Below are 27,635 nucleotides of genomic sequence, written 5' to 3'. Positions count from 1 at the left end.
GCTCGGCTCTCCTCTAGGCGGCCCCGCTCCCTTACTCGGCCGTCTCCGGCTGCTCATGCGCAGGCTAAGCGGTGGATGTAATTGGCTGTGGGTGACGGCGCGCCAAGCCCGCATGTGCCACCTGGTAGCGCCCTGGGGAAGATCCCGGGCGCAGAGTTTCCTTCCCGGGTGCCTCCGGGGCCCAAGGCCAGCCGGCATCCTCGTGTCTGCAGGCCCGGGGCCGGCGACGGCTGTTCCTTCCGTTCGGCCGCGGCCCGATGGAAGAGCCTCCCGGGAAACCTCTCAGCTATGAGGAAAAGGAAAAGGTGCCGGGGTGTGAGGGAAGGGCTGAGTCGGAACTCTGACCCCTTGCGCAGGCTTTAGGCGTGTGTTTGTTTCCTCTGTCGTCCCGGGTAGGCAGTGATCTCGGACCTCTGGACGCAGCGGGAGTGAACGTATGGATGGAAGAATGCTGAGCTCACGTGGTGGCATTTAAAGAACAAATTTTCTTACAGCAGTAATGCCTAAATACGTACGAAATGTAAAACTGGATAAAGCCAAAGTCCCCTTTGACATCCTCTTCACTCCCACACTCTTTCTCACCCTTGGCTTCTCTCACCCACTCCCTTAGGGAAATCTCTGAACAGCCGGTGCTTCGGATCTTTTCGTGTGTGTAATGGACGGAGGTGGGGGGATTGGAGGGGTGTGATTTATTCCCCGGCCACCAAAAAGTGATGTGTATCTTTTTGTTCATAAATGGTATGATCTGAATGGTTCTACAACGTCCTTTTTACTTATCCGTGTTTCATCCATGTCGATACATGTTAATCTGGCTTCTGTGTAGTGTTACGTATTAACGGAAGTGCATTCTTGTCTTTAGACATTACTCTGCTGAGAGACTTTGAGGTTGTTTCCAGATTTTGCTTCTACTATAGATGCTCTGACCGACCGTCCTTATTCATGCCATCTTGTGCTAGTGCTGATGATGTTAATTTGAATGTATTTTGTGCTGGCTGTTTGAGGTGTTGTGCTAAACTCTTCATTCATACTAACTTATCAGTCTTCTTAGTTTACCTTCCCTTGGGGAGTGAGATAGGTCATTTCCAAGTCAACAAAATAATTCTCAGATGATGATAAGGGTGGTGATAAAGAGGACCCTGTGAGAAGCAGTCTAGCACAGAGGTTAAGAGCACAGATCCTAGGGATGCCTGGGTGGCTCAACTGGTTAAGTGTTGGACTCTTGGTTTCCGCTCAGATCATCATCTAATGGTTTGTGGATTCAAGCCCTGCCTCCAGCTCTGTGATGAAGCACGGGGCCTGCTTGGGATTCTCTTTCTCTCCCTCTCTCTCTCTCTCTGCCCTTCCCCGTTCTTGCTCTTTCTCTGTCTCTCTCAAAATAAATAAATAAACTTAAAAAAAGAGCACAGATTCTAGAACTCAACTGTATGGTTTTGGATCATACCATTTATAAACTGTGTGATCTTGGGTGAATTGCTTTCCCTTAGATCTTTTTTTTTTTTTTTTAATTTATTTATTTTAAGAGAGAGAGCGAGCAGGAGTGGGGTAGGGGCAGAGAGAGAGGGAGAAAGAACTCCAAGCAGGCTCCATCCACACCGTCAGTGCAGAGCCCGACGCAGGGCTGGAACTCACGAACTGTGAGATGATGACCTGGGCCAAGATCAAGAGTCATGCTTAACCGACTGAACTACACACATGCCCCTTTCTTGGATCTTCTTAAAGCCAGCTCCTTCCTCCTTCAGGTTTGGGCTCAAATGGTAGTCCTCAGAAATGCCTCTCTGGCCACGCTACCTAAAGTAGATCAGGCAGAGGCGCCTGGGTGGCTCAGTCGGTTAAGCGTCCGACTTCAGCTCAGGTCATGATCTCACAGTTCGTGGGTTCGAGCCCTGTGCCGGGCTCTGTGCTGATAGCCTGGAGCCTGGAGCCTGTTTTGGATTCTGTGTCTCCCTCTCTCTCTGCCCCTCCCCTGTTCATGCTCTGTCTCTCTCTGTCTCAAAAATAATAAAAAAACATTAAAAATTTAAAAAAAAGTAGATCAGGCACTCTCACATCTCCCTGTTGATCTGGGTACTGATTACCATGTGATACATCTTATCTGTGTATGCGTTTTTTTGTTAATTATCTGCATCCCTCATTCTGCCTAAGCTTGACCACTCTATCTTTAGCGCCTGAAACAATAACTGACACACGGTGTTTATACCTGACAAGAGATGCATTTGTTGATTGAGTGTCTGAGGATGCCAGCTCCTGCTGCCAGGGATCTCACAGTGAGAAGGCGGAACAGAAGTAAACAGACAGCATAGTGGATATAATAAGTACTGTGATAAAGGAAGCACAGCAGAGAGGTGGCATGTCTAACCTTGATTTCGGGAAGGACCTAGAAGTCTACCCAAGGGAAGTAAAATTAAGTTGAGGCTTGAGGAATCAGAAGGACTTAGCAAAATGAGTTGGGTAGGAAATGCTTCAGGTGGTGGGAACAGTTTATGTAAAGGTGCTAAGATACTGGAAAGCTTGGTGCTTTGTGAGAAGTGAAAGTAGTGTGGGTGCCTGCTACTCCTCCGCCGTCTGCTGCTGAGGGACCTTCTAAGACCTGCACACTCGGGTCTGATAGACACCGTGTCCCTTCCCTCTGACTCTTTCTTTCCACCTGCTCAGCATTGTTTGCTGTTTTTCTTCTTCCAGTTGAAGGAAAAGTTAGCATTCTTGAAAAGGGAATACAGCAAGACGCTGGCCCGCCTCCAGGTAAGTGAATCTTATTCTCTCAAATTGAGGTATCACAGTATGAACTATATACAAACAATTCTTCCTAATAATAAAGCTTTAAGATAAACCTTCTTTGTCTTAAATTTGTTCTGTAAGCTGTTTTTGTTTTCTCTAGCGTGCCCAAAGAGCTGAGAAGGTTAAGAATTCTGTTAAGAAAACAGCAGAAGAACATGATTGCTTGTTCCAGCAGGACATTTCACCACAGCTAAACCACTCAGGTGAAGCTAGCCCGTTTACTTATGCTTGCTTTATTATTCATTTTCCGGGTATATTTGGTTGTGGTTCTTTTTCTCACAGCCAGAAGATAAAGACTAGCCATAGACTCTTTTTAAAGAGTATGTATAATTCACTGGTTCTTTGTGTACTCACAAGACTATGCAACCCTCATCACCATCTAATTCCAGCATGTTTTCACCATCCCCAAAAGAAGCCTTGTAGCCATCCTACCCATAACCCCTGGCAACCACGAATCTACTTTCTCTGTGGATTTACCTATTCTGGGCATTTCATATGAATGGAGGCATACACTATGTGACCTTTTGTGATTGACTTCTTCCACTTAGCGTGATGTTTCCAGCAGTCATGCTTCCATACACACATCCAAGCATGCGTCAGCACTTCACTCCTTTGTGCAGCTGAGTCCTATTCCATTGGATAGATGATGTGCCATGATTCATGTATCCATTCATCAGTTGATGGATATATGGGTTGTTTCTATTTTCTGCTTATTATGAATTTTGGCTATTCTGCTATGAACATTCATCTGCAAGTGTTTGTATAGATGTATTTTTTCAGTTCTTTTGGGTACATACTTAGGAACGGAATTGTGGGGTCATATGGTAATTCTCTGTTTAACTTTTTGAGAAACTGCCAAACTCTTTTCTACAACATCAGTACCATTTTACATTCCCACCATGATGCACAAGGATTCCTGTTTCTACACATCCTCACCAACATTTGTCATTTTCTGTTTTTGTTTTTTTTTTTTAATTTTTTAACGTTTATTTATTTTTGAGAAGAGAGAGACAGAGCATGAGCAGGGGAGGAGAGAGAAAGAGGGAGACACAGAATCTGAAACAGGCTCCAGGCTCTGAGCTGTCAGCACAGAGCCCAACGCGGGGCTCAAACTCACGAACTGTGAGATCATGACCTGAGCCGAAGTCGGACACCTAACAGACTGAGCCACCCAGGCGCCCCCATTTTCTGTTTTTAAAATTATAACCATCCTGGTGGGTGTGAAGTGGTATCTCATGGTGGTTTGGATTTGTGTTTCCTAGTGACTAATGATATGGAACATCTTATGGCTTGTTGGCCATTTGTGTATTTTCTTCAGAGAAGTATCTAGTCAAGTCCTTTGCCAATATTTTAATTAGGTTATATGTCTTTTTGTTCAATTATAACTGTTCTTAATATATTCTAGCTATTAGATGCTTATCAGATGCATATTTCATAAATTTTCTCCCATCTGTAATCAATGAACTGGTTTTTGTTTTTTTTTTTTTTGGTTGAATTGTTTAGTTGATCTTTTCCCCTTTCAACTTTTAGAAATTATATTTATTGTGTAAATATTGGAAAGGTTTTTTTTTTTTTTTTTTTTTGATTAAGCACTTCTATATGTAGAGAGGAAAAAAATCTAGCTGGAAGTATTCTAAAAAAACAATGGTCATTACTCATGCTAATAGGTAATTTATAATCATAAAATTGGAGGCTATTGAAATAGACAGGTGGTATTAAAATCACTTAGGGGCACCTGGGTGGCTCAGTTGGTTAAGCATCTGACTTTGGCCCAGGTCATGATCTCATGGCTCATGAGCTCAAGCCCTGTGTTGGGCTCTGCATTGGCAGTGCAGAGCCTGCTTGGGATTCTCTCTCTCTCCCTCTCACTCTGCTCCTCCTTCGCTCGCTCTCTCTGTCTCTCAAAATAAATTAACTTCAAAAAAAATTTTTTTTAATTAATAAGAAAAATATTAATTATATATTTTTTTCTCCTCAGAATCTAAAAATAAAGTATCTCCTTGTGAGACATTACAAATCAGCACCCATCTGGATGAAGAAACTGGAGAAAAGACACCTATCACACTTGGCATTGAGCCTGAGTCCTTCAACCTTGGACATGGCCCTGTGGAACAATTACATATACAAAGTGATATCCAAGAACATTTTCCCTACCAGGTCAGTGGTCCTAGTGGTGAGAAAAGGCAGAGTAAGTTGCCAGAGAGAAGAAAGCAGCAGCAGAGAACATTAACTTCACAGGCGAGAGAATCTTTCTTTGACACGGATTCACTCATACTCTCTGGAAAAAGACTAAAGGAACTGGAAGAAATCAATAGAGAGAATCCTAGAACACCTGTAACTAGAAGAACTTACCTTTCAAGTTCTACGTGTGACATTCTGGATTCTCCAGCACCAGTGACAGAAACTAACGTAAGGGGTGTATTAACTCCACCAACTGCCAAACCACAAAGAGTTGTTGATGCACTCGTAAGAGGAAATCATTTCCCCACAGTGTCTACACTTGCTTCATTTACTCCATCAAATAACAGTAGTGGTCAGCACCTTGAACATAAGCCTCCTAAAGGCGACTGTGAACTCATTACTCATGGCTTAAAAAACATTATCCCTGCTTCACCTGTAAACCTAGAGGCACAAGACCAAAAAATGACTGTCTCTACAGATAACCCAGAGGTAAATAAAGCTGTAAGTGCAAGTGGCCAGCTGCCTAGAAGTCCTGACTTAGAGACAGATAATTTGTGCTCTGTGAATGAATTCGCTTACAATAACTTATCAGCAAATGGAAACCAAAATTTAAAAGGACAGAATCACACAGAGGAGTGTTTAAAATCTCCCCATAACACTCTTGATGATAGAAATGAAAGTCCTCAGGAAAAAGAGGTTGTAAGTCAATCTAAGAGTCTTAGCCCAGAAGTAATCTCTCCTGCTTCTGCAGAAAATCAAACACATTCTTGCACAATGCTCGAAGGCCTTCCATTTCCCGCAGAATATTATGTTAGAACAACACGACGCATGTCAAGTTACCAGAGAAAAGTAGCCCTGGAAGTTGTAATTCAAAATCATTTGGGTGTCAAAAAGAAAGGGTATAAAAATAAAAGTAAGGAGGCAACTAAAAATTTAAACCTTCCCAGTGAAGAAACTGACCAGAGTGGAATTAGGACCTCTGACACATGCACAAGACAACCAAGTTCAAGAAATCCTCAGAAACGTCCCTCTTTAACTGAAGTCAACTCTCCCACTGGGCCCCCTAAAGATAACCTTTCCAGGAAGGCAGTTATCCAGCCATCTGGTAGGAGACATGGAAGAAAAACAAAGTCAATCTGCACCCCTGTATTAGATGATGGTGAACTCCTTTTGCCAACTTTTGGCACATCAGGTGTTAATAGATCCAAGGAAGAGGTTGCCTTGAACAAAGAGCAGAATGGAAAGGCAATTATTCATGGTAAGAAGAGAATTAAAGGTAAATCTAAGTGCGGATGATGATGATGATGATGATGATGATGATGATGATGATAGCCAACACTTAATTGTGTCCCTGGTATTTTCTAAATGTTGTGCGAACACTAACTCCTTGCATCATCACAGCAACCCTACATGAGGCAGAGTCTGTTTTTACCCTCGGTTTACAGACGAGGAAACTTAAGGCACAAGGAGATTAAAGTGACTTTAATTCATGAAAGTGGCTTTAATTCATTAAAATTACAGAGCCGGGATTCAGACCTGGCTCTGTGATGCCAGAATTCACTAATGTGATTGAAAAGTTGACATGGAAAAGGAAAATGTATGAGATTTTCATCTAAAATTAGTATCTATTCAGGTACAACACAATCTTTATTCCTAGAGGGAAGTTTTATAACCTACAGAGAAAGTGTTTTTGAAGTGAAATGAAATGTGTGTCCGAGTAGGAGTCCTTTGACAAACTTTCTTAGGAATGACTAAGGAATAAAATGCAATACATCCAACCAACTTTTTTGGGGTAAAATATCAAATACAGCATCTTGGGAGATCTGTGGGATACAAAATATTGGAGAACAACAAGTGACATAATTTACACTTTTTTATTCATTTCCTCAGGAATTAATCACATATGATACACTGAGCAAAACAACTAGATAATTCACTCTGGTTCTATAGTAGACATCAGCAAACTTTCTGTAAAGGGCCAAATAGTATGTCTTTGTGCTCAGTCATAGCTAGTCAAGTATAGTGGCAGAGTAGCCACAGACAGTATATAATGTGTTCCAGTAAAACTTTATTTACAAAAACAGGCAGCCAACTGCTCTATATCATTGGACACAGGTTCTGGTCTATGAGCTATAATTAATTAAATAGTTAATTTATTTTTAATTAGTTAAAAACCTGTAATCATTATGACTTTTTTATTGTCCTCTTTAAGCCAACAAGAATACAAAGCAATCAGAAAGTAGGGCAATCTAGTAATAATCTAGAAACATCTTTTTGTATACTTTGAAATACTCTGCTGTGAATTTAGTAACCTGCTGCTACATTAAACATTTTTTTCTCAGGGTGCCTGGGTGGTTTAGTCGGTTAAGCATCCGACTTTGGCTCAGGTCATGATCTCATGGTTTGTGGGTTTGAGCCCCGCATCGGGCTCTGTGCTGACAGCTCAGAGCCTGGAGCCTGTTTCAGATTCTGTGTCTCCTCTCTCTGACCCTCCCGTTTGTCCTCTCTCTCTCTCTTTCTCTCTCTAAAGTAAAAAATAAACATTAAATTTTTTTTTCTTGAGGTGATCTTAACATAAAATGGACCATTTTGAATCAAGTGAACGATGCACTGGCATTTAGTACATTCTTGTGCCACCATGCCCCCTACCTAGTTCCAAAACATGTTCATCACTCCAGAAGGACACCTCATGCCCATTAAGCAGTTGCTCTCTATTTCCTTTCCACCCTAGTGCCTGGCAACCACCACTCTATATTCTCTCTCTGTGAGTTTACTTGTTTTGGATATTTCATATTAAAGGAGTTATACACTATGTGACTTTTTGTGTCTGGCTGCTTTCACTTAGCTGATTTTTGAGATTCATCCACATCACAGCATGTATCTATACTTCATCCTTTTTTATGGCTGAATACTATTCCCTAAGTATGTGCCACAGTTTATTCATTTATAAGTTGGTGGAGACAGCTTTCCCCATCCCAGGCACTACTCCAGCCTTTGGCTCCCAAACATGCTCTGAAAAAGTATCTGCAGAGGTGGTTGGGCCAACTGGGTCTACATGTTGAATGGTATAGAATTCCAGCTGCCTTAAGTGTAGTAAATTACTGGGGTGCTTGGATGGCTCAGTTGGTTAAGCATCTGCCTTCAGGTTATGATATCACGGTTCATGGGTTCAAGACCCCCATCAGGGTCTGTGCTGACAACTCAGAGCCTGGAGCCTACTTCAGATTCTGTGTCTCCCTCTCTGTCTCTCTGCCCCTCCCTGGTGGCACTCTGTCTCTTTCTCAAAAATAGGTAAACATTTTTTTTAAATAGTAAATTACTCTGCTTGAAAGGGAGACTTCCGTTTCCTTCAGTGAGAAGGGCCAGCGTTTTGTAGACTGTGTTCTGGTAGTCTGTTGGAATCATAGTTTTAGAGCAGAAAGGACTTAAGAGATTCTTAGTCCAGTTCCCGTATGAGAGACAAGGGAAAATGAAGTGAATCGGCTTGCCTAAGATCCTGGCAGATGAGTGGCAGAGCAGGGACTAGACCCTGGTCTTCTTCCAGCTAGTGTCATCAGCACCATGCTGTTTTTGATGCTACAAAAGGAGAACTGCTAGTTAACCACCAACCTGTGGCTGATTCTTGAACCGCTCATAGGTTTCAGAGTCATGGCTGGGAAGAGAACAAGCATTTTGCACTGTCTTGGAGTTCAGAAGCTCACTTTTGGTTGGGTATTGGATGTTTGCTGTTACCGCTGTTCCTTTCTATTTTAGGGAAGAAAGATGATCGTCAAAAAGAGGACTCCCTTTCTTCCAGAAATAATGCTTATTTGGCTTTGGATTCTGCTGCATTCAGGACTTCATTTCCTAAGAATGAGGTGCTAAGTTTAAAGCAACTGTCCTCTGTTCTCAAAACCACAGATTTTCAGTTACCTGATGAAGACTTTGGACCTCTTAAGCTTAAGAAACTGAAGTCCCAATCAGAAAAATCAATGGAGCCTTTTGTATCAAAAATGTATGGGGATAAGCTCCTTAAGGAGGGAAACTGTGTTGTTTTGGAAGAAATGACACCTACACAAATTGATATTGAAATGGAGGACTTGGAAGAGGAAATTCTTGTTCTCCCAGGAAAAGCACAACCTAAAACACCAAACCCAACAAGCCAGCCTCAGAAGAAGGGCCTTTCTTCATCCATAGTACTTTTCACTCCTTTTAATACCGTCACCCCTGAGGATAATGACAGACTGATGGCAGATGTGTGTTCGCCCGCCTTCCCCATCCTAGGCACTACTCCAGCTTTCGGCTCCCAAGCACGCTGTGAAAGAGTGTCCACGGAGGTGGTTGGATCAACTTGCTCTGTACCCCAACTTCCTCACTTGAAAGACTGTGATCGGAAGCAAGGCGACGGTTGGGCCAGCCCCTCAAAATCAGATGGCAGCCCGGTTGTGTCAGGTCGGGAAGGACAGCCTTCCTGTGACAGTGATTCTGGTTCCCAAGCAAAACTTCTTCCCACTGAGTCAGTCACTTCCGAAGAAAATCAGCTGTGTGGAAATATGCACGTGGAGTCGTGGAAACAGTCCACTGAGCAGGTACGGTCCACTTCCATGGTAAGATTTTTCTATGACGGAATGAAAGATCTTAGCGAATATGGGCAGCATGACTTTCTTACACATTGGCTCCTCAGTGTTTAGGAATGGTTGAATGTGCTTCTTTGTTATGATTTCACTGTAACCATTAAGTTCAGTTGGGGGAAATTTAAGGTTAATATAAAATGTGTTTTTAAATATGGGGGATCCTATTCCCTTTGTCATCAAGGAAGCATTTGCATATAGGGCTTTGCTGCTGTTATCAGAGGAAATCACACATATTGAGTAGACACGATGAAGGAGCAGGGTGGGCAGATGTCATCTATAAAGTATAGATTAACAGTGTGACTTTTATTTTCACAGACTGAAGTAGCAGACCTTCCTGCTTGTAATGGCTTAATCCCAGGCCACCTACAATTGGTTTCGAAGTTAAAGGTCAGAAGACCGTTCCCTGTTGGTGTGTCGTGTGTCTTACATGTAAAAAATTTAATGAATTCATAGGAAAATTAGGATGAATTTGACTGTATCTTCGCATTCTTAATTTAGCACTGTTAAACGAACTTGGCGAAACAGATTCAGAAAAAACCTTTAAACTCTTTGTTTTTCACAATACTTAGCTGTATTTATATCTTGAGATCTTCTCCAGAAGAAGTTTATATGTCAAGCTATTGCCAAGAACAACTTAAGCTAACTCAACTTTGTGTCTAAATGTAAATCAGGCATCTTGACAGAGAGAAAGTCATTCATGATCCTCCTTTCCAAATGCTGTAATGTTTCTAGAAGGATCACTTGTGATTTATGAGAAAATAGGTAGTGGTTCCAGATTATAATGAATGGTTAATCTTTCATAGGCTATGTGGGGTGTGTGTGTGTGTGTGTAACTCTGAGAAATGTAAGTTAACAATATTCTGTTAATGATATGTTAGTAAATCCAGAGAAGTGGATTGGACCTGTGTCCTAGTTAACTCTTTGTATGTAGTGCATGATACAGAACAGGGTTTCTCAATCTGAGCAATCTGGACATTTGGGGCTGGATAATTCTTTATTGCAGGGGCAGTCCTGTGCATCGTAGGACATTTAGCAGCAGCCCTGCCTTATCTATAGAGCCACTAGCACCCCCATCCCGAGTTATGATAACCAAAAATGTCTGCAGGTATGGCTAGATACCCACCAGGGAAAGTTTGCGAAATTCCCCCCAAGTGAGAACAACTGGTGTAAAAGAAAGAGATTCAAACCCACGTAAACTCTTTCTGCCAACTACTAGTGTGTGACCTGGGGCAAATTATTTACCTTCTGACCTCCAGATTCCTTTAGTATAAAAGATACATAGTAATAGTCATTTCAAAGTTATTCTTGAGTCCATTTGAATAACTTGGTTTCTTAAAGAATCAACCATTTCATTTGTATTTTCTAATTTGTAGGTAAAAAGTTATTTATTATTCTAGTAGTTTTTTTGTCTGTGTATATTCGGTTAAACCTCTCTCCCAATTCCCCATTTTCTAAAGTACTTTTTTTCCTGCATCAAACTTAAGAGATTTTCCATTCTGTTGGTCTACAACGCTTTTGGTTGTATTGATTGTTAATTAGTTTTTTTGTTTCCTATTTCGTTTGTTTCTGTTTTTATCCTTAATAATTCTTTTCTTTTTCATTGTGCTTAATTTCATTGTTGTTTCACTACCTTTTTGAGCTGTTTTCTTACTTTATTTTTATTTTTCTTCTTTTCTGATAAATGCCTTTATGATTGTAAATTTCTTTTGGAAATACCACTTTGCCATGCTCTGTGTGTTTGGATACACAGTGCTCTCCTTGCTCATGTGGAAATACAGTGGACTCTTGAACAACATGGGTTTGAACTGCAAAAGCCCACTTACATGCAGATCTTTTTTCAGTAAACACATTAGAATTCTTTTACAGAATTGTAATGTATATTCTCTTCCTTATGATTTTCTTTTATTTTAAGTTTATTTTGAGAGAGAGAGAAAAAGAGAAAAGCACAAGTGGGGGAGGGGCAGAGAGAGGAAGAGAGAGAGAATCCTAAGCAGACTCTGCATTGCCAGCACAGAGCCTGACGTGAGGCTCAACCTCATGAGATCATGGCCTGAACCAAAATCAAGAGTCAGACGCCTAACCGACTAAGCCACCCAGGCGCCCCATCTTATGATTTTCTTTTTTTTTTTTTTAATTTTTTTTTTTTTCAACGTTCATTTATTTTTGGGACAGAGAGAGACAGAGCATGAACAGGGGAGGGGCAGAGAGAGAGGGAGACACAGAATCGGAACCAGGCTCCAGGCTCTGAGCCATCAGCCCAGAGCCTGACGCGGGGCTTGAACCTCATGGACCGCGAGATCGTGACCTGGCTGAAGTCGGACGCTTAACCGATTGCGCCACCCAGGCGCCCCCTTATGATTTTCTTAATAGCGTTTTCTTTTCTCTATACTTTATTATATACAGTATATAATACATATAACACACGAATATGTGTTGATTGTTTCCATTATCAGTAATGCTTCCTTCCAATAGTACGCTATTAATGTAGTTAAGTTTTGGGGAAATCAAAAGTTATATGCAGATTTTTGACTACGCGGGAAGTTGGTGCCCTTAACCCCCACGTTGTTTCATTTTTATTCCCTCTTCAACCCGTGGGTGGTTCATCAGGATGTTTCATTTCCAAATGGGCAAGTTCTTATGGGCCATGTTTTGTGATTAAATCTGAATCTGTTCCATTCTGGAGCTACACATTTTTAGATCCATCATGATATAAGTGTGTGGGGGCAATTTTTTTAGTTATATAAGACTCACAAAGCTTGCTTTCTTTCTTTCTTTCTTTCTTTCTTTGTTTCTTTCCTTTTAAGATTTTATTTATTTTGGGGGCTCCTGGGTGACTCAGTCAGCTAAGCGTCTGACTTTGGCTCAAGTCATGATCTCACAGTTCGTGGTTTCGAGCCCCACGTCAGGCTCTGTGCTGACAGCTCAGAGCCTGGAGCCTGCTTCGGATTCTGTGTCTCCCTCTCTCTCTCCCCTCCCTTGCTTGTGCTCTTTCTCTCTCTCTCTCTCTCTCTCTCTCTCTCTCAAAAATAAATAAACATTAAAAAAAATTTTTTAAAGATTTTATTTTTATAAATTTTTTAACGTTTATTTTTGAGAAAGAGCGCGCACGCAAGAAGGGGAGGGGCAGAGAAAGAAGGAGACACAGAATCCGAAGCAGGCTCTAGGCTCTGAATTGTCAACACAGAGCCCGATGTAGGGCTTGAACTCATGAGCCGTGAGATCATGACCTGAGCCAAAGTTGGGTGCTTAACCAACTGAGCCATGCATGTGCCCCCTAAGATTTTATTTTTAAGTAATCTCTCCACCCAATGTGGGGCTCAAACTCACAACCCCAAAATCGGGGGTCACTTGCTCCACCAACTAAGCCAGCTTTGACCTGTATAAAACTTTAATTACATTTACTTAGTATTTCATTTAATCCTTGGAACCCAGCACTTTTCATGTTCATATTCTATATTCATATTCTATTCATAAAACAGACCCCAAGTGGGGCGCCTCAGAGGCTCAGTCAGTTGAGCATCCAACTTTGGCTCAGGTCATGATCTCACCGCTTGTGAGTTCGAGCCCTGCATCAGGCTGTGTGCTGACAGCTCAGAGTCTAGAGCCTGCTTCAGATTCTGTGTCTCCCTCTCTCTCTGCCCCTCCCCCGCTATGCTCTGTCTCTCTTTGTCTCTCAAAAATAAATAAACATTAAAAACAAACAAACAAAAACAGACCCCCAAGTATCCCTTTAACATAAGTATTGTTGCTATTTATTTCAGAATCCTTCTGGTTCCTGTTCCGTGGACGTGAGTGCCATGTGGTGGGAAATAGCCGGTTTCAAAGAGCCATGTATCATAACTGCCTGTGAATACGTAGTTTCTCTTTGGAAACCTCTAGATACTTGGCAGTGGGAAAAACTTTATTCCTGGCACTTTACAGAGGTAAGTCAGAATCTTAGAGCTGGGAGAGGTCTTTGCAATTATTTACGTGGTAACATAGATGGGCAGCTTACCAAGAATGGGACCTACAACCATGTAAGGCAGAACAGAGGGATCAGTAATTTTTTCCAACATTTCATTATGCAGACTGTCAAACATAGAGACAAGTTGTACAGTGAGTACCCATATGCCTACCATCTGGATTCTACAGTTAACGTTGTGCTCTGGTTTGCTTTATCACCTGTTTTTCGGAAAATGGATTTTTATACTAGATATGTTGGAGAAGCTTAGAATTTCGTGTCTTTTCTGACTTCTAAATTTGCTGATACTTGTATTCCTTACCCCTCACCAAAACATTTTTCTTGCTTCCTTTCTTAATATATTTTCTTCTAGTCTTTGTCCACCTTCATATGTATCTTACGTGCTTGCAGTCCTAATGTGCTTAAAATTTTTAAATTTGCCTTTTCTCGCTTTATACATTTTTCCTTGTTTCTACATAATTCTTTTTTTTTTTATTTTAATTTTAAAAAAGTTTTAATGGTTATTTATTTTAGGGAGAGACAGAGTACAAGTTGGGGGCTCCAGAGAGAGAGGGAGACACAGAGTCTGAAGCAGGCTCCAGGCTCAGCTGTTAGCACAGGGCCCAAGGCGGGAGCTTGAACTCATAAACTGTGAGATCATGACCTGAGCCACCCAGGCACCCCTCTACATATTCTTCATACTTTATTTTGAGTTTTATTTATTTCTCCACCTTTACTGAAGTAATATTGACAAAATTGTAATATATTTAAGGTGTACACTGTGATGATTTGATATATTATATATAGAAAGCACTCCCATAACAATCGAGTTCATTAACATGCATCAGCTCACATAGTTTTTGTTTGTTTGTTTGTTTGTTTGTTTTTGGTGAGAACATTTATGATCTACTCTTAGAAAATTTCATTCTTGTTCTTTGGTATATCCATAGCTTTTAGCACTGTGCTTTGTATAGTGGTGGTCAATAAATATTTATTTATGTGAATAAACTTATTTTAAATGACTGCATGATGTTCCCTTTGTCCACTTCTGCCAGAATTTATTTAAATTTTCCTTTATTTTTAGAACTGTAGATTTCATTAAGTAAGTGCTGCTATATACACGGTTCTGCCTATAACTTATTTGGATTTGCAACTTATAAAAAGAGGGTGTTTGCTAAACTTTTGTTCAGTGTTTGAAACTATCCTGGTACAGTGAGAATAGAAGGGAATGTGACAGATTTTGGAAAATATAGATTAATTAAAAATTAAACAACCAGGGGCACCTGGGTGGCTCAGTCGGTTAAGTGTCTGACTTTGGCTCAGATCATGATCTTGTGGTTCATTTGTTCGAGCCCCGTGTTGGAATCTGTGCTGACAGCTCAGAGCCTGGAGCCTGTTTCAGATTCTGTGTCTCCCTCTCTCTCTACTTCTCCCCTGCTCACACTCTGTCTCTCAAAAGTAAATAAATTAAAAAAAATTTTTAAATAATAAACTATATTGTTAAAAAAAAATGAAACAACCAAATTCAATTTTTGGCTATTTTTGTTTTATCTAGGTTCCAGTGTTACAGATAGTTCCAGTGCCTGATGTTTGTAACCTCGTATGCGTGGCTTTGGGAAATTTGGAAATCAGGGAAATCAGGTATGTAACTCTCAAGGAGTAATTTTTTTCTTTCCTTCATCTTTGTCTCTGTCAGCTTGTTTTGAGTGCAAGTTATAACCTAGGCTTGAATCTTGAAAGAATCTAAATTTAGATCAAGAGCTATTTGTTTCAAAAAAAACCTAGTGATAGAATTATATCCCTGACTCAAGTTTCCGTTTAAAATTGGACCTTAGGAGGGGTGCCTGGGTGGCTCAGTTGGTTAAGCGTCTGAGCTCGGCCCAGGTCATGATCTCACGGTTCGTGAGTTCGAGCCTCGTGTAGGTCTCTGTGCTGACAGCTCAGAGCCTGGAGCCTGCTTCAGATTCTGTGTCTCAGTCTCTCTCTGCCCCTCCCCCACTTGCAATCTGTCTCTCTCTCTCACACACAAAAATAAATAAACATTTAAAAAATTAAAAAAACAAATTGAACCTTAGGGGCACCTGGGTGGTTCATTCAGTTAAGCGTCCGTCTGACTCTTGATCTCGGCTCAGGTCATGATCTCACAGTTTGTGGGTTTGAGCCTTGCACCAGGCTCTGCAGTCACAGCACAGAGCCTGCTTGGGATTCTCCATCTCCCTCTCTCTCTGCCCCTTCCTTGCATGCTTTCTCTCAAAAATAAATAAATAAACATTAAAATAAATAAATAAAGGTGTTTTTTTTTTTTTTTTAACGTTTATTTATTATTGAGAGACAGTGAGAGATAGAGCATGAACATGGGAGGGGCAGAGAGAGGAGGAGACACAGAATCCGGAGCAGGCTCCAGGCTCTGAGCTGTCAGCACAGAGCCTGATGCAGGGCTCAAACCCACAAACCGCGAGACCATGACCTGAGCCAAAGTCGGATGCTTAACTGACTGAGCCACACAGGCGCCCCTAGTCCTTTCATATTAAAGGCTAATTCCTAGAGGTGCCTGGGTAGCTCAGTTGGTTAAGCGTCTGACTCTTGATTTTTGGCTTGGGTCATGATGTCACAGTTTTTGGGTTCGAGTCCTGCATTGGGCACTTTGCTGGCAGTGTGGACAGAGACTGCTTGGATTATTGGTCTCCCTCTTTCTCTGCCCCTTCTCTGTGTGCACACACACTCTCTTTCTCAAAAATAAATAAAAAGTGCTCACTTTGGCAGCACATATGCTAAAAAAAAAAAAATAATTTAAAAAAATTTTTTAGTGTTTATTTATTTTTAGGGAGACAGAGTGAGAGCAGGGGAGGGGCAGAGAGAGAGAGGGAGTCACAGATTCCAAAGCAGACTCCAGGCTCTGAGTGTCAGCACAGAGCCCAATGTGGGGCTCAAACTCATGAACCGTGAGTTCATGACCTGAGCCGAAGTCAGATGCTTAACCCACTGAGCCACCCAGGCACCCCCTCAAAAGTAAATATTTGAAAATAAAAAAAAAAAAGGCTTACTCTTCTCCAATTTTCTTTTATACTTGGTTTAGATCATTACTTTGTTCCTCTGATGGTGGATGTGAAAAGCAAGTGCTACTGAGTTCTGGAAATATAAAAGCTGTGCTTGGCCTGACAGAGAGGAGGCTAGTCAGTAGCAGTGGGACCCTTTGTGACCAACGAGTAGAAATCATGACATTTGCAGAAGATGGAAGGTAAGATGGTTGATTTTCATTATTAAAGAATGCTTTTATCACAGGCTTTCAGAGAAGGTCAGATCACTAGCCTCTTGTTTTTCTGGGCTGCAGGATCATATGGCAGGGTCTGCCTCAACACTAGGCTGTTTCGTCGAAGTGGTTTAGAGAGGAGGAAGCTGGATGTAGCAGGGAGGAAGCCAGTGGAGTGGAGAGGCTCAGCAAACATAGTTTATTCTTTCTTCAGTCTTTGAAATCTCCGTGTGCCCCTCAGATTTCACATGTGCCTCCAGATCCTAGACCCTTTTCTTGTTCTGCACTTGGTTTCCAGTCCTTAAATTACTGTTTAGGTGCTGACCACTTATAAACGTATATTTCTAGCTCTGAACCCAGCCTTTAGATCTGTGTGCCTATTTATTAGACATCTTGTGGGTATTTCAGATTCAGCATATTTCAAATGGAATTCATAACATTCTCTGTGTCTGTTACACTTTATTGTGATTATTTACCTGTGTTTCGTAGTAACAGAGGTCATGGACCTTCTTGTCTTATTTATTCATGACCTGTAGTAATCTTGGCAAGAGACAAATAATTGCTTGCTTAAATTAGCAAAGTATTAGTGGACATGAGAAGAAGCAGACAGATTTGAGAAAGAGGAGACTAAAATCATTAGGGCTTAGTGATTGAGTAGATAGAGAGGGAGGAGACAAGGATAACATCCAGGTTTCTACATTTGTCACCGGGGTAGACAGTGGTACAATTCACTTAGATAGGAATGCAGAAAGAAATACAAGGTTTAAAGAGAGAGGTGGCAACTTTTTTGTTTTGTTTTGTCTTTTTGAGAGAGAAAGAGAGTGCATATGTCCAGGGGAGGGGCAGAGGGAGAGGAAAAGAGAGAATCTTAAGCAGGCCCCATGCCCAGCTTGGAGCTCCATGCAGGGTTTGATCTCATGACCATGAGATCATGACCTGAGCCGAGAGCATGACCTGAGCCGAAATAAAGAGTTGGACAAGATGCTTTACTGGGTCAGTTAGACACCCAGGCCCCCCTGGCAAGTTTAAATTTGGATATGATGAATTTGAGGTGCTTGCAAATATATCCAGGTAGAGAAAATAAAAGTAGTGTATGTTTATTGTAGAAAGTTTTGAATACACATTTTCTAGTTGAAATTTTTTCTGATATCAGATTAGTGCACGTTATGCATAGCTCAGCAATATGTAGAAGGGCTGTTTAGAAACTGCTTTGGTACAAAGTGCTAATTTTTAATACTGTTTTAAATGCAGAAGCAAAGAAAAACAATTTTTGATGTCCCCTGAAGAGACTGTACTAACTTTTGCTGAGGTGCAAGGGGTGCAGGAAGCTCTGCTTGGTACCACTGTAATGAACAACATTGTTATTTGGTAAGCTTTCTCTTGAGGGCCTCAGTTTCTTCTCTTATATGAGGGTATACCTCCAATTTCATGGGGTTAAGATTAGAGACTCTGTAAGTATGATTGTGTTTGTTTGTTTTTTCCTGTCAGATGACATATACTTGTCTCAACAAGAACATCATATTAATTCAGACATTCTGAAAAAAGATCAGTCCGAGTAGACTATTTCAAAGTAAATAAAATTTTACCATTGTCAAAAATATACAATTGTTCCTCCTTCTGGTTGATGGCTTTTATCAAACCAACTCTTTTTACCTCAGATAACTATAAACTCTGCACAAAGTATAAAGAACAACTATCTGAAGGCACTGGGGAATGAGAAAAAGAAGAAAGATACTGGAGAGTGGTCAATAGGAAATAGTAGGCAAGTTCCTGTTCCTACAGCTTTTAGCCAGAGGGCAAGCCCTAGTCTGCACATGGGGGACTAAAAGCCTGAGAGAAAACCTTCTGGCCCTGACTTAAAGAACCAAAGGACAGAGTTCAGGGTGACCACAGCAGCTAGCAAGTGAGGAAGAGAAATCCCCATAAAGAGAGAGCTGAAGAATGAGCCTCAAATTCTGAGCTATAATCTTTACCTGGTAATCTGGCTAGCCTTTAAACTACATGTGTACAGGTCAGGCTTGAAGCAGCCCAGGTAAGGCAAAAAGAACTGAATTGGGTTTTCAGCATTTGGAATTTTGGGTAAGCCAAGTTAACTGTTTACTAGGGGAGGGGTGGGGGTGGTGGGAATCAATATTCTTTAGAGGAATCTAACAGAATCCAGAGTTTATGTGATGTGTCATTCATACTGTCTACAATCCAAAATTATAAAATATATCTGATTAGAGGAACCAGGTTAACAAATTTGTGATAGGGAAACCAGAGTCAAGGAGTCCCCAGCCACTTCTCTTTCCTTACTCTGGGGAGAACCTTACCCAGCCAAAGGTACTTTCAAGGTTAGTTTGTATTAAGACAATAAATTAATTTTTTTTTTCCCCTCAGAAGCCCTCTCCTTTAACTGGTTCTGCCCTGTCCAACCCTAACTCTCTAGGAATAAGCCAGGAGAGCATGGTCCTTAAGAGAATCTTTGTCCCCTCCCCACCTGGGGGCCTCTGAAATATGACCATGTCCTAATCTACCAGGAGACTGTGTTTTCAGATGGCCCTACTGTCTAGAGCAGCAGGTTTCCACTTGTGGCATTAGCTCAGTGTTTGTGCATGGAGGTCTAATTTGGGGACAATATTCCTTACCAAAGTTGTCTTTTCTGTTCTTGCTGGTATTTCAATAGTCTGGACCTTCATTATTTGGTTCTTGAACTATTAATATAATCTAGCAATCGGTCTCCTTGTCATCAATCAATATCCTACCTCCAGATCTTCTTTCATACTCTTACTGTATTAACATTCTTCCTCCCAGCCCTTCCCTCCCCACAATGTTTGCTTTTCTTCAGCTTCCGTTTCCCCGATGCCTTGGTACAAAAATTTCTCTCCAGCTAGTCCATACTCCTCAGCTCCCTGTTTTCTTCCCATCCTAAGAGTAATTTTTTTAGCATTTTATATATATAATGGATTGCAACAGAATTTGAGGTTGAGGAGGGACCTTTATACTTAGCTTCAAAGTGTAAGTTCTAAGTTTAAGGGGTATCTTCAGTCCCATAGTTACTTTGAGCTCTGTTGTAATACCTCAACTTTCATTGACATTTCCCTCTCTGAACTCATATTGCCTTTTTTTTTAAGTTTTTAAATATTGCCCTTAAATTTTTTTAAATTTATTTACTTATTTTGAGAGAGAGAAAGAACACAAGTGGAGGGAGGGTCAGAGAGAGAGAGAGAGAGAGAGAGAATCCCAAGCAGGTTTCATGCTGTCAGCGCAGAGCCCATTGCAGAGCTTGAACTCACAAACTGTGAGACCATGACCTGAGCTGAAACCAAGAGTTGGACACTTAACCGACTGAGCCATCTAGGCATCCCAATATTGCCTCTGTTTTTTAACTTAGCGTATGCTACTTTGTGTTATGTAAGTCCTTGAAGATGGGTACATACCTTTTGTTTTCTCAGGGCCTGTCTTAACACCTTGTGTAAGCTACTTACTCAAAGATGTATGGATCATATTGTGTATCAAAAGTTCTCATTTACCTTTTGGGCTCTATGTACTTTGTTGGTCACCTTTCCTGTTTAACTCCTGATGTATTAAATGTCTAAAGTGATTCATATTATACTCAAGGTTAAAGTGGCCCTTTTTGAAGCTTGCTGAAGGTTTAAATATTTAATTTTGGTTAAGCTATATTAACTGAGCACCGATCTTTCAATCATTAATGCATATTTGAGTCTCTACTTATATACTGTTTTCTGTGAGAGATGTAGATATGAATCCTTGTTCCGAAGCCTCTAAAATCTAGTCAGTAAGTAAGATTGCTTTACAGTTCAATTTACAATTCAAAGGATACAATTCCTGTACAATTCAGACAAGGTCAAAGTGATAGAAATTTGGACAGAGTGCTTTGGGACTTGAGGAAAGAGCAGTTACTAAATATAGAGCATATGTTAACCTCTATAGGGGATAAACCCATTGGTGTCCCTGGCAAGGAAAACCTTGCATATGTACATGAGCATTTAGATTTCCGTCTTTTGTTTTTATACACAGAACCTGGTCCACAGAAGATTCAGAAATATTTGTTGAATGAATACATCACACCCTGTTACAGTCTATATTAAATTAAAAATGAGGCACAAGGACAGTAATGAAGGGAAGTGGAGGAGAGGAGATTTCTGTGGGTTGGTGTAGGCAGGGAGAAGTGAGAGAGTTTAAGTTGAGCTCCTGCTGCTAGCTGGAGGCAGGACATAATCGAGGCCCTAAAGAATGGAAGGGCATTCATTGGTCCGTAACAGAGATGGGAATTGGTCAGGATTGGGGAGGTCATTGGGAGGATAGATTGAACAAAGGTGCAGAGCCAGGAATATGCATGATAGGGAACAGTAATGTAGGATCGTAGCACAGAATTCGTGAGGATTATAGATACTATGAAAAAGATTATGGACTCTATGTTTTGGTTAAGGGGAAGTCAGCTGAGGGTTTTCATCAGTAGAGTTCCATGATAGAGCAGTTAGCAACGTCACAAATGCTCAGTAAAGCTAAGAAGTGATTCCAACAAAGTGTTTCTTCTTTCTTTCTTTTTTTAAAATTTTTTTATGTTTATTTTTGAGAGAGAGACAGAGCACAAGCCAGGGAGGGGCACAGAGAGAGGGAGACACACAATCCGAAGCAGCCTCCAGGCTCTGAGCTGTCGTCACCGAGCCCGGTGCACGGCTCAAACTCAAGAACCGTGAGATCATGACCTGAGCTGAAGTCAGACGCTCAACCAACTGAGCCATCCAGGCACCCCAGACTGTTTCTTCTTTATATTCACCCTCTTCTCTCTTCCTTTTTCCATTTTTTACCCCACCTCAGTCTTCCCATCTTTCTTTGTTCCCTTGGTCTAGTTCTAGTATAAACACGGTAATAGAAACAGAATTCTAAATCTATTTTAGGTGTAGTCTCCTATCTAAATAAATTTGGTTTCCTGACCATTGTCTTCCAAGGAAAATTTAGGCATAATAAGAAATGTGACAAAATCATAATGCTGGAGCCATACCATGTGCCTAATTTCCATACCCAGTCAAATAAGATAAATAAACTTTCCTCATGCAGTCTGGAGAGGTTTATTCCTAGTGACATAGCAGATTCAATCTCAGGCGGGACTGTCAAGTTAAACTACTGGCAATTTCAACCTCTAGTCCCTATTTGTAGCTCAGTCTGTAACTAAACAAATGTAACTACACAAATGTAATTAAACAAAACTAAGGTACTGTGTCCCTTAGTTTCTCCCTTGGTCACCTCCTAAAGTATGCTGTGATAAATAACAGGATATTATGTGAAAACCAGTTTGCTAGAAGGATGTTATCAGCTTATTTATTTTTGGTGTCTAAGGAATTTAAAAACTGGTCAGCTCCTGAAAAAGATGCACATTGGTGATTCCTACCAAGCTTCAGTCTGTCACAAAGCCTATTCTGAAATGGTAAGTAGTGATCTGTTGGGACCACTTTGTGTCTGCTTTGTGTGTGGCTGTTGGTCTCACTGAATAAGAGCAGTAACTTAGTAAGAAGTAATTAACAGACCCTCTCTGTTGTGTATCTTTTCAAAATTGGATAACAGTGTTTGTCCTTTTTTTATTTTTTTAGTTTTTGTTAACGTTTATTCATTTTTGAGAGAAAGAGAGAGCCAGAGCATGAGTGGAGGAGGGGCAGAGAGAGAAGGAGACACGGAATCTGAAGCAGGCTCCAGGCTCTGAGCTGTCAGCACAGAGCCCGATGTGGGGCTGGAACCCATAAACCATGAGATCATGGCCTGAAGCAAAGTCAGATGCTTAACCAACTGAGCCACCCAGGCACCCTAGTTCTTTCTTGAAATCTATGGATGAAAATAAGTATTGGTATAATGTGACGGCTTGCTAAATTTTCTGGCTGTATGTCCTAAGAGCAAACGTTTATTTCTAGCTGTGAGTTTGTACTAAGAAATACCATGCCTGTTACCAGACTTGGCTCTCAACTGCATTGCCATAAATGATTTATGATGTGAACACATACCCTTAGAGAGGATGGTTAAATGGTCCTAGATGTGTTTTTCCCTTAGGCTTTAGTGTTTTCACATAGAAGCGAAAACAGCTTCTCAGCCATTGTGTTAATAGACTTGACTTACAGTCTAGTTTGGACATCTGAACAGGCTGCAGGCAGCTGTCCAGGAGTCAGAGGTAACCCTCAAGTACCCACCATCGAGCCACAACAGAGGCGGTAGCGGGTGGCTTCACACTTGTATGGAGACTGACTTTCGCAGCCTCAGTGGCAACCCCGTGCGCATTAATACCACACGGGGAATACACGGGTTGTAACTTTCCCTGGCCTGGCTGGGTCTGTGGAATTGAACTCAGAAGATGTGTGATCTTATATAATCTGTCACATTATCTTGAGGCTACCTTTTTACATCCTTAAAATAACAGGGTTGAATTCATCTCTGAAATTATTACATTTACCTACTAGGCATTGAAATAACTTTGTATCTTTGTTATTACAACACTAATACCTATTTGATACTAACGCATTTAACACAGAAATGTTTCAGATAGTAGATAAAACTCCATGAAGCCAACCTCTGGAAATAACTTAATAATTTAGTGCAGGAATCGGCAAAGTTTTTGTGTTAGTAGGACCAGATGGTAAATACCTTCAGGTCGGCAGGCCACATGGTCTCTCTTGTAAGTGCTCTGCTCTACTGCTGAAGCAGAGAATCTGCCATAGATAAAATGAAACCGCATGGGTGTGGCCATGTTCCAGGTAAAATTTTTTGTATGTTAAAACCTTCCAGAACTTGAATTTCCTATGATTTTTCATATATCATAAAATATTTTTCTTCTTTTTTTCAACCATTTCAAAATGCAGAAATCATTCTTAGCTTGTGGGTCATACAGAGATAAGCAGTGAGCCAGATGTGGCCTGTGGGCCATAATTGCCAACCCCTAGTTAAGTATATGACATCGAACTTTTTCTTTCTTTCTTTTTTTATTTAAAAAATTTTTAAATGTTTATTTTTTAAGAGAGAGACAGAGTGTGAGTAGAGGAGGGGCAGAGAGAGGGGGAGACACAGAATCCAAAGCTCCAGGCTCCAGGCTCAGAGCTGTCAGCACAGAGCCGACACAGGGCTCAAACTCACGAACCAAACCACGAGATCATAACCTGAGCCAAAGTCGGGTGCTTAACTGACTGAGCCACACAGGTGCCCCTAGGCTTTTCTTGACTAGATTTTCTAATTATAAAAGTAATTCATTTTATTATAAAAATTCAGTCATTCTAGAAAATGTGTAAAGTAGAAATGAATGTTACTAATCCTAAGATGGTTCATAATTAATTTTCTCCATTTTACCTCCAAAGAGAATTACTTTCAATATATAACATATGCATATACAACCGTGAGTGTGTGTATGTCTGTGTGATATATATGTCTCCACACACAATCATGTTATTATTAGATCATATAATTTAAAAACAAATTTTTTTTTTCAACGTTTATTTATTTTTGGGACAGAGAGAGACAGAGCATGAATGGGGGAGGGGCAGAGAGAGAGGGAGACACAGAATCGGAAACAGGCTCCAGGCTCTGAGTCATCAGCCCAGAGCCTGACGCGGGGCTCGAACTCACGGACCGCGAGATCGTGACCTGGCTGAAGTCGGACGCTTAACCGACTGCGCCACCCAGGAGCCCCAGATCATATAATTTTAAAACCGGGAGAGGTCCGTAACACATTTTCCTATGGAAACAACCATAGGTGATGGTGTCTTTTTTTTGTTGTTGTTACTCTTGTTCTGTAAGCGTAAATCGGCAATGCAGACTGGCCTAGAAATTGAGTCACCACTTACAAGATTATTTATATGGGAAAATGTGTTCTGAATTTTCAAAAACCAACTTGCCAATGAATATCTGTAGTTTGAGGACTCCGTTTGCATGTCTCTATGCCCTCTTTCCCTGTGACGACGTTTCTCCAAATGGATGGTATGAGATGTTAGTAGTGTCTAAGATGGAGGAAATTGGTGAATCAGCTACGTTCCCACCTACAAGACTGACTGAGCCCTGTCCTAGAGAAGCCAGAAGGCCAGCTCAGTGATCATCTCAACAGTTTGCCTGAAAAGAAAAATGAGCTAGTGATTTAGTGATTAAATCCTGGATACTTGAGACTTTTGATCATTCTTGTAATTCTTTGGTATTGTCTCTGCCAACCCTTTCTTTTTCCCAGCATACTCTTGCTGATTTATTTGGTTATTCATTTCTCTTTTAAATTAGGGGCTCCTGTTTGTTGTCCTGAGCCATCCTTGTGCCAAAGAGAGTGAGCCGTTGGGAAGCCCCGTGTTTCAGCTGATTGTGATTAACCCTAAGACAACCCTGAGTGTGGGTGTGATGCTCTACTGTCTTCCCCAAGGGCAGGCTGGAAGGCAAGTGTGTGCTGCTGTTCACTGAGTATGACATTTTGGAAGGCATGTGTGCAAATACAAAAAACCAGATGTTCTTGTGTCACTTAGATGAATGGTAAACATGAAATACTGCAGACCATATAGTAAGAATGTCAAGTAGGAAGAAATGTAAAGTTTAGTAGATCTCAGTCAAATCCCAGATTCCCTACATTCTTATCCCCACCATTATGAGGTTGGATAGGTTATTTTATGTGTACTCAAACCCTGTTTTTCCCATAACAAAAAACATTTCAAATGCAAATTAAGTAATTAATATTCTCTACAAAAATGTCCTTTCCGTAAAACCTAAATTAAGAAAGTTTTAAATATTACTTTGGGAAGGCCTCTTTTACTTTGAAATCTGACGAGTCTCCACCGTGCAAGCAATTGATATTTATCTAGTGACTGATGAGAAGATCTATTTATCAGTGATACCGTTATTGGTATCCCAGGTGTTCTGTGAGCTCTCTAGAGCTCTAGAGTAGTGTTGGTGTTGTTAGGCCACCCCAGCCACACCCAGAAGGGTCATTCCTAGAGATTACTTTTATTATTGTTTGAAATGCACAGCAGAGACAGAAAACAGATTTAGTAAATCAAGATCACAAAGTCTAGCTTTAACAGTTTACAAGGATAAGGAACCTGGTAGGTGCAATGTATGTTTCTGTGTTTTTTGGGGATCTTGTGCCAAGCTTGCTGCATCAGTGTTCTAAAAGATGGTCTCTCTCCCTGTGCCCTTAGCCAGAAGTGGCATTCCTGCACACATTCCTAGCTCACCAAGAACCTCAGGACTGTCATCTGCCATAAGTGCTTACGTATAGAACTTGTTTCTTTGGATTTGGGGAGAGAACCGTAGTCGCTGGCCTAGAAATTTAGGATAAAGAGAACTATTCAATCAAGCATTTCCTTCGTCACTCTTCAAACTCATTTATTTAGCAAACCTTGATACCTATCTGGTGCCAGTTCCGTAGAGGGCACTACTGTTTCTAATCTCATGGAAATAGGAGGCAACTAGAGACTAATGTTCAGCACACAAAATGCCATGAGGCTTGTAGTGTTTGGGAGCACACAGGATGGAGGAGCACCTTAACTGGCAGTGGAGGGTTAGGGAGAGACTGTCAAGGAAGACTTTGTGGAGTTTCAGATGTGTCTGGAGTCAGTCACACAAAGTTGGGTGGGAGCCTGGGATAAAAAAAATACCATTTGGTTCACTCAGAACATTCACTGAAGGTTGACTCTTCGAGATGCTGGTGATGTGGCAGTGAGGAATAACAACTAATTTATATTAAGCCCTTAACGTGTATTAAGTACTTTGCTGTACTCATATCATATTCCTATTTTACTGATGAAGTTAAATAATTTGCCCAGGGTCACAGAGCTCTTACTTTGTTAGAATTCAGATCCAGGCAACTGACTGCAGTGCCCCCGTCTCTAAAAGACAGACAGATTCCTGTTTTACAATGTGTACATCTTGGTGGGAGAGCTAGCCACCAAGTATGGAAACCGGATCATCTCATGAGTGAAAAGTGCGATGAAAATAAAACCTATAACATGACAGGGAGCAGAGTACACGTGTGCCCTACACTAGACGGGAGATGAGGGATGATCTTTCTAGGGAGGCGACGTGCCTGCATGATGGCAGAATCCCAGCCCTGCTAAGTGAGCACATGAGAGAGGGAACAGCAGGAGCCAAGACACTGAGGTGGTCGGAGCATGGCCCGCTTGAAGAGTGGGAGGCAGGCTGCTGAGAGCTGGGGTGCGGGTGGTACGGGACGCATCAGACACAGCCGGGACCCGGACGCATGGTTGTGTCCGGAACTACAGCACACCTGCCAGCTGCCCTGGGATTTCAAAGATGGGCATCACATTTCCAGGTATTTCTGTTCTTGTTGCTTCGGGGAGCGTGACTTTGGCTTAACTCGAAAAATTCTTTTGATATATGATTTGAATTGTTTCTTCTCTGCTTGCTATTAGGTTCCTGGAAGGTGATGTGAAAGATCATTTTGCAGCAGCAGTATTGACTTCTGGAACAATCGCCATCTGGGACTTACTTCTGGGTCATTGTACTGCCCTCCTCCCACCTGTCTCTGACCAACATTGGTCTTTCGTTAAATGGTCAGGTACACATTCTCATTTGTTGGCCGGACAAAAAGATGGAAATATATTTGTCTACCGCAACTAATTAGATGAAAACACAGTGCTCTGGATTTTTTGACCACTTAGTACTTTTTAGAGTTGTAACTGTAAAGAATTATCTGGATGACATTTAAAATAACTACTTGTATTCCATTGAGGCACATTTTTTAAATTCTGAATGTAAGTGGCACTACTGATCTTGAATGTTCATTTATACTTACTTTGGGAGAAGGGATCTTAGATTGATTTTTGTAATTCTTCACATCTGCACATTTGCTTTTAAAGGTGTACATAAAGCTTCAGTATTAATAAATATTTATTTTGATACCTTC

The 27,635-nt window shown here is 41.1% G+C and overlaps 1 protein-coding gene across 3 annotated transcripts; it reads left to right on the top strand.

Annotated features, from left to right (window-relative positions):
• Positions 1–23: 23 nt before the first annotated feature.
• PALB2 (partner and localizer of BRCA2) lies at positions 24–27,635 on the top strand. 3 transcript variants are annotated; one of them, XM_027043017.2, is made up of 13 exons: positions 26–305; positions 2,680–2,739; positions 2,876–2,978; positions 4,754–6,214; positions 8,857–9,524; positions 9,885–9,956; positions 13,331–13,492; positions 15,065–15,150; positions 16,586–16,747; positions 18,011–18,127; positions 22,103–22,190; positions 25,004–25,152; positions 27,142–27,635. In XM_027043017.2, exons 1-13 carry the CDS (start codon positions 258–260, stop codon positions 27,347–27,349), a joined length of 3,384 nt encoding a protein of 1,127 aa, XP_026898818.1. In that variant the 5' UTR covers positions 26–257; the 3' UTR covers positions 27,350–27,635. The 3 variants fall into 3 exon arrangements, 2 of the variants coding, with proteins under 2 accessions (XP_026898818.1, XP_014922611.3); XM_015067125.3 differs by having other exon boundaries at positions 27–305; positions 8,710–9,524; XR_008294743.1 differs by lacking the exon at positions 22,103–22,190 and having other exon boundaries at positions 24–305; positions 8,710–9,524; positions 27,142–27,280.

The sequence above is a fragment of the Acinonyx jubatus genome, chromosome E3, assembly GCF_027475565.1.
Source record: "Acinonyx jubatus isolate Ajub_Pintada_27869175 chromosome E3, VMU_Ajub_asm_v1.0, whole genome shotgun sequence".
Lineage (NCBI taxonomy): Eukaryota > Metazoa > Chordata > Mammalia > Carnivora > Felidae > Acinonyx > Acinonyx jubatus.
Note: the sequence above shows the minus strand (reverse complement) of the source record. Positions and strands in the feature narration are given on the sequence as shown.

What these genes read in the sequence shown, in the direction of transcription:
- PALB2 (XM_015067125.3), top strand. Translation starts at nt 258, where the DNA reads ATGGAAGAGCCTCCCGGGAAACCTCTCAGCTATGAGGAAAAGGAAAAG. An exon ending in AGACGCTGGCCCGCCTCCAG is followed by an intron (nt 2,740 to 2,875) that starts GTAAGTGAATCT and finishes TGTTTTCTCTAG; the next exon opens with CGTGCCCAAAGAGCTGAGAA. An exon ending in CCCCAAGGGCAGGCTGGAAG is followed by an intron (nt 25,153 to 27,141) that starts GCAAGTGTGTGC and finishes GCTTGCTATTAG; the next exon opens with GTTCCTGGAAGGTGATGTGA.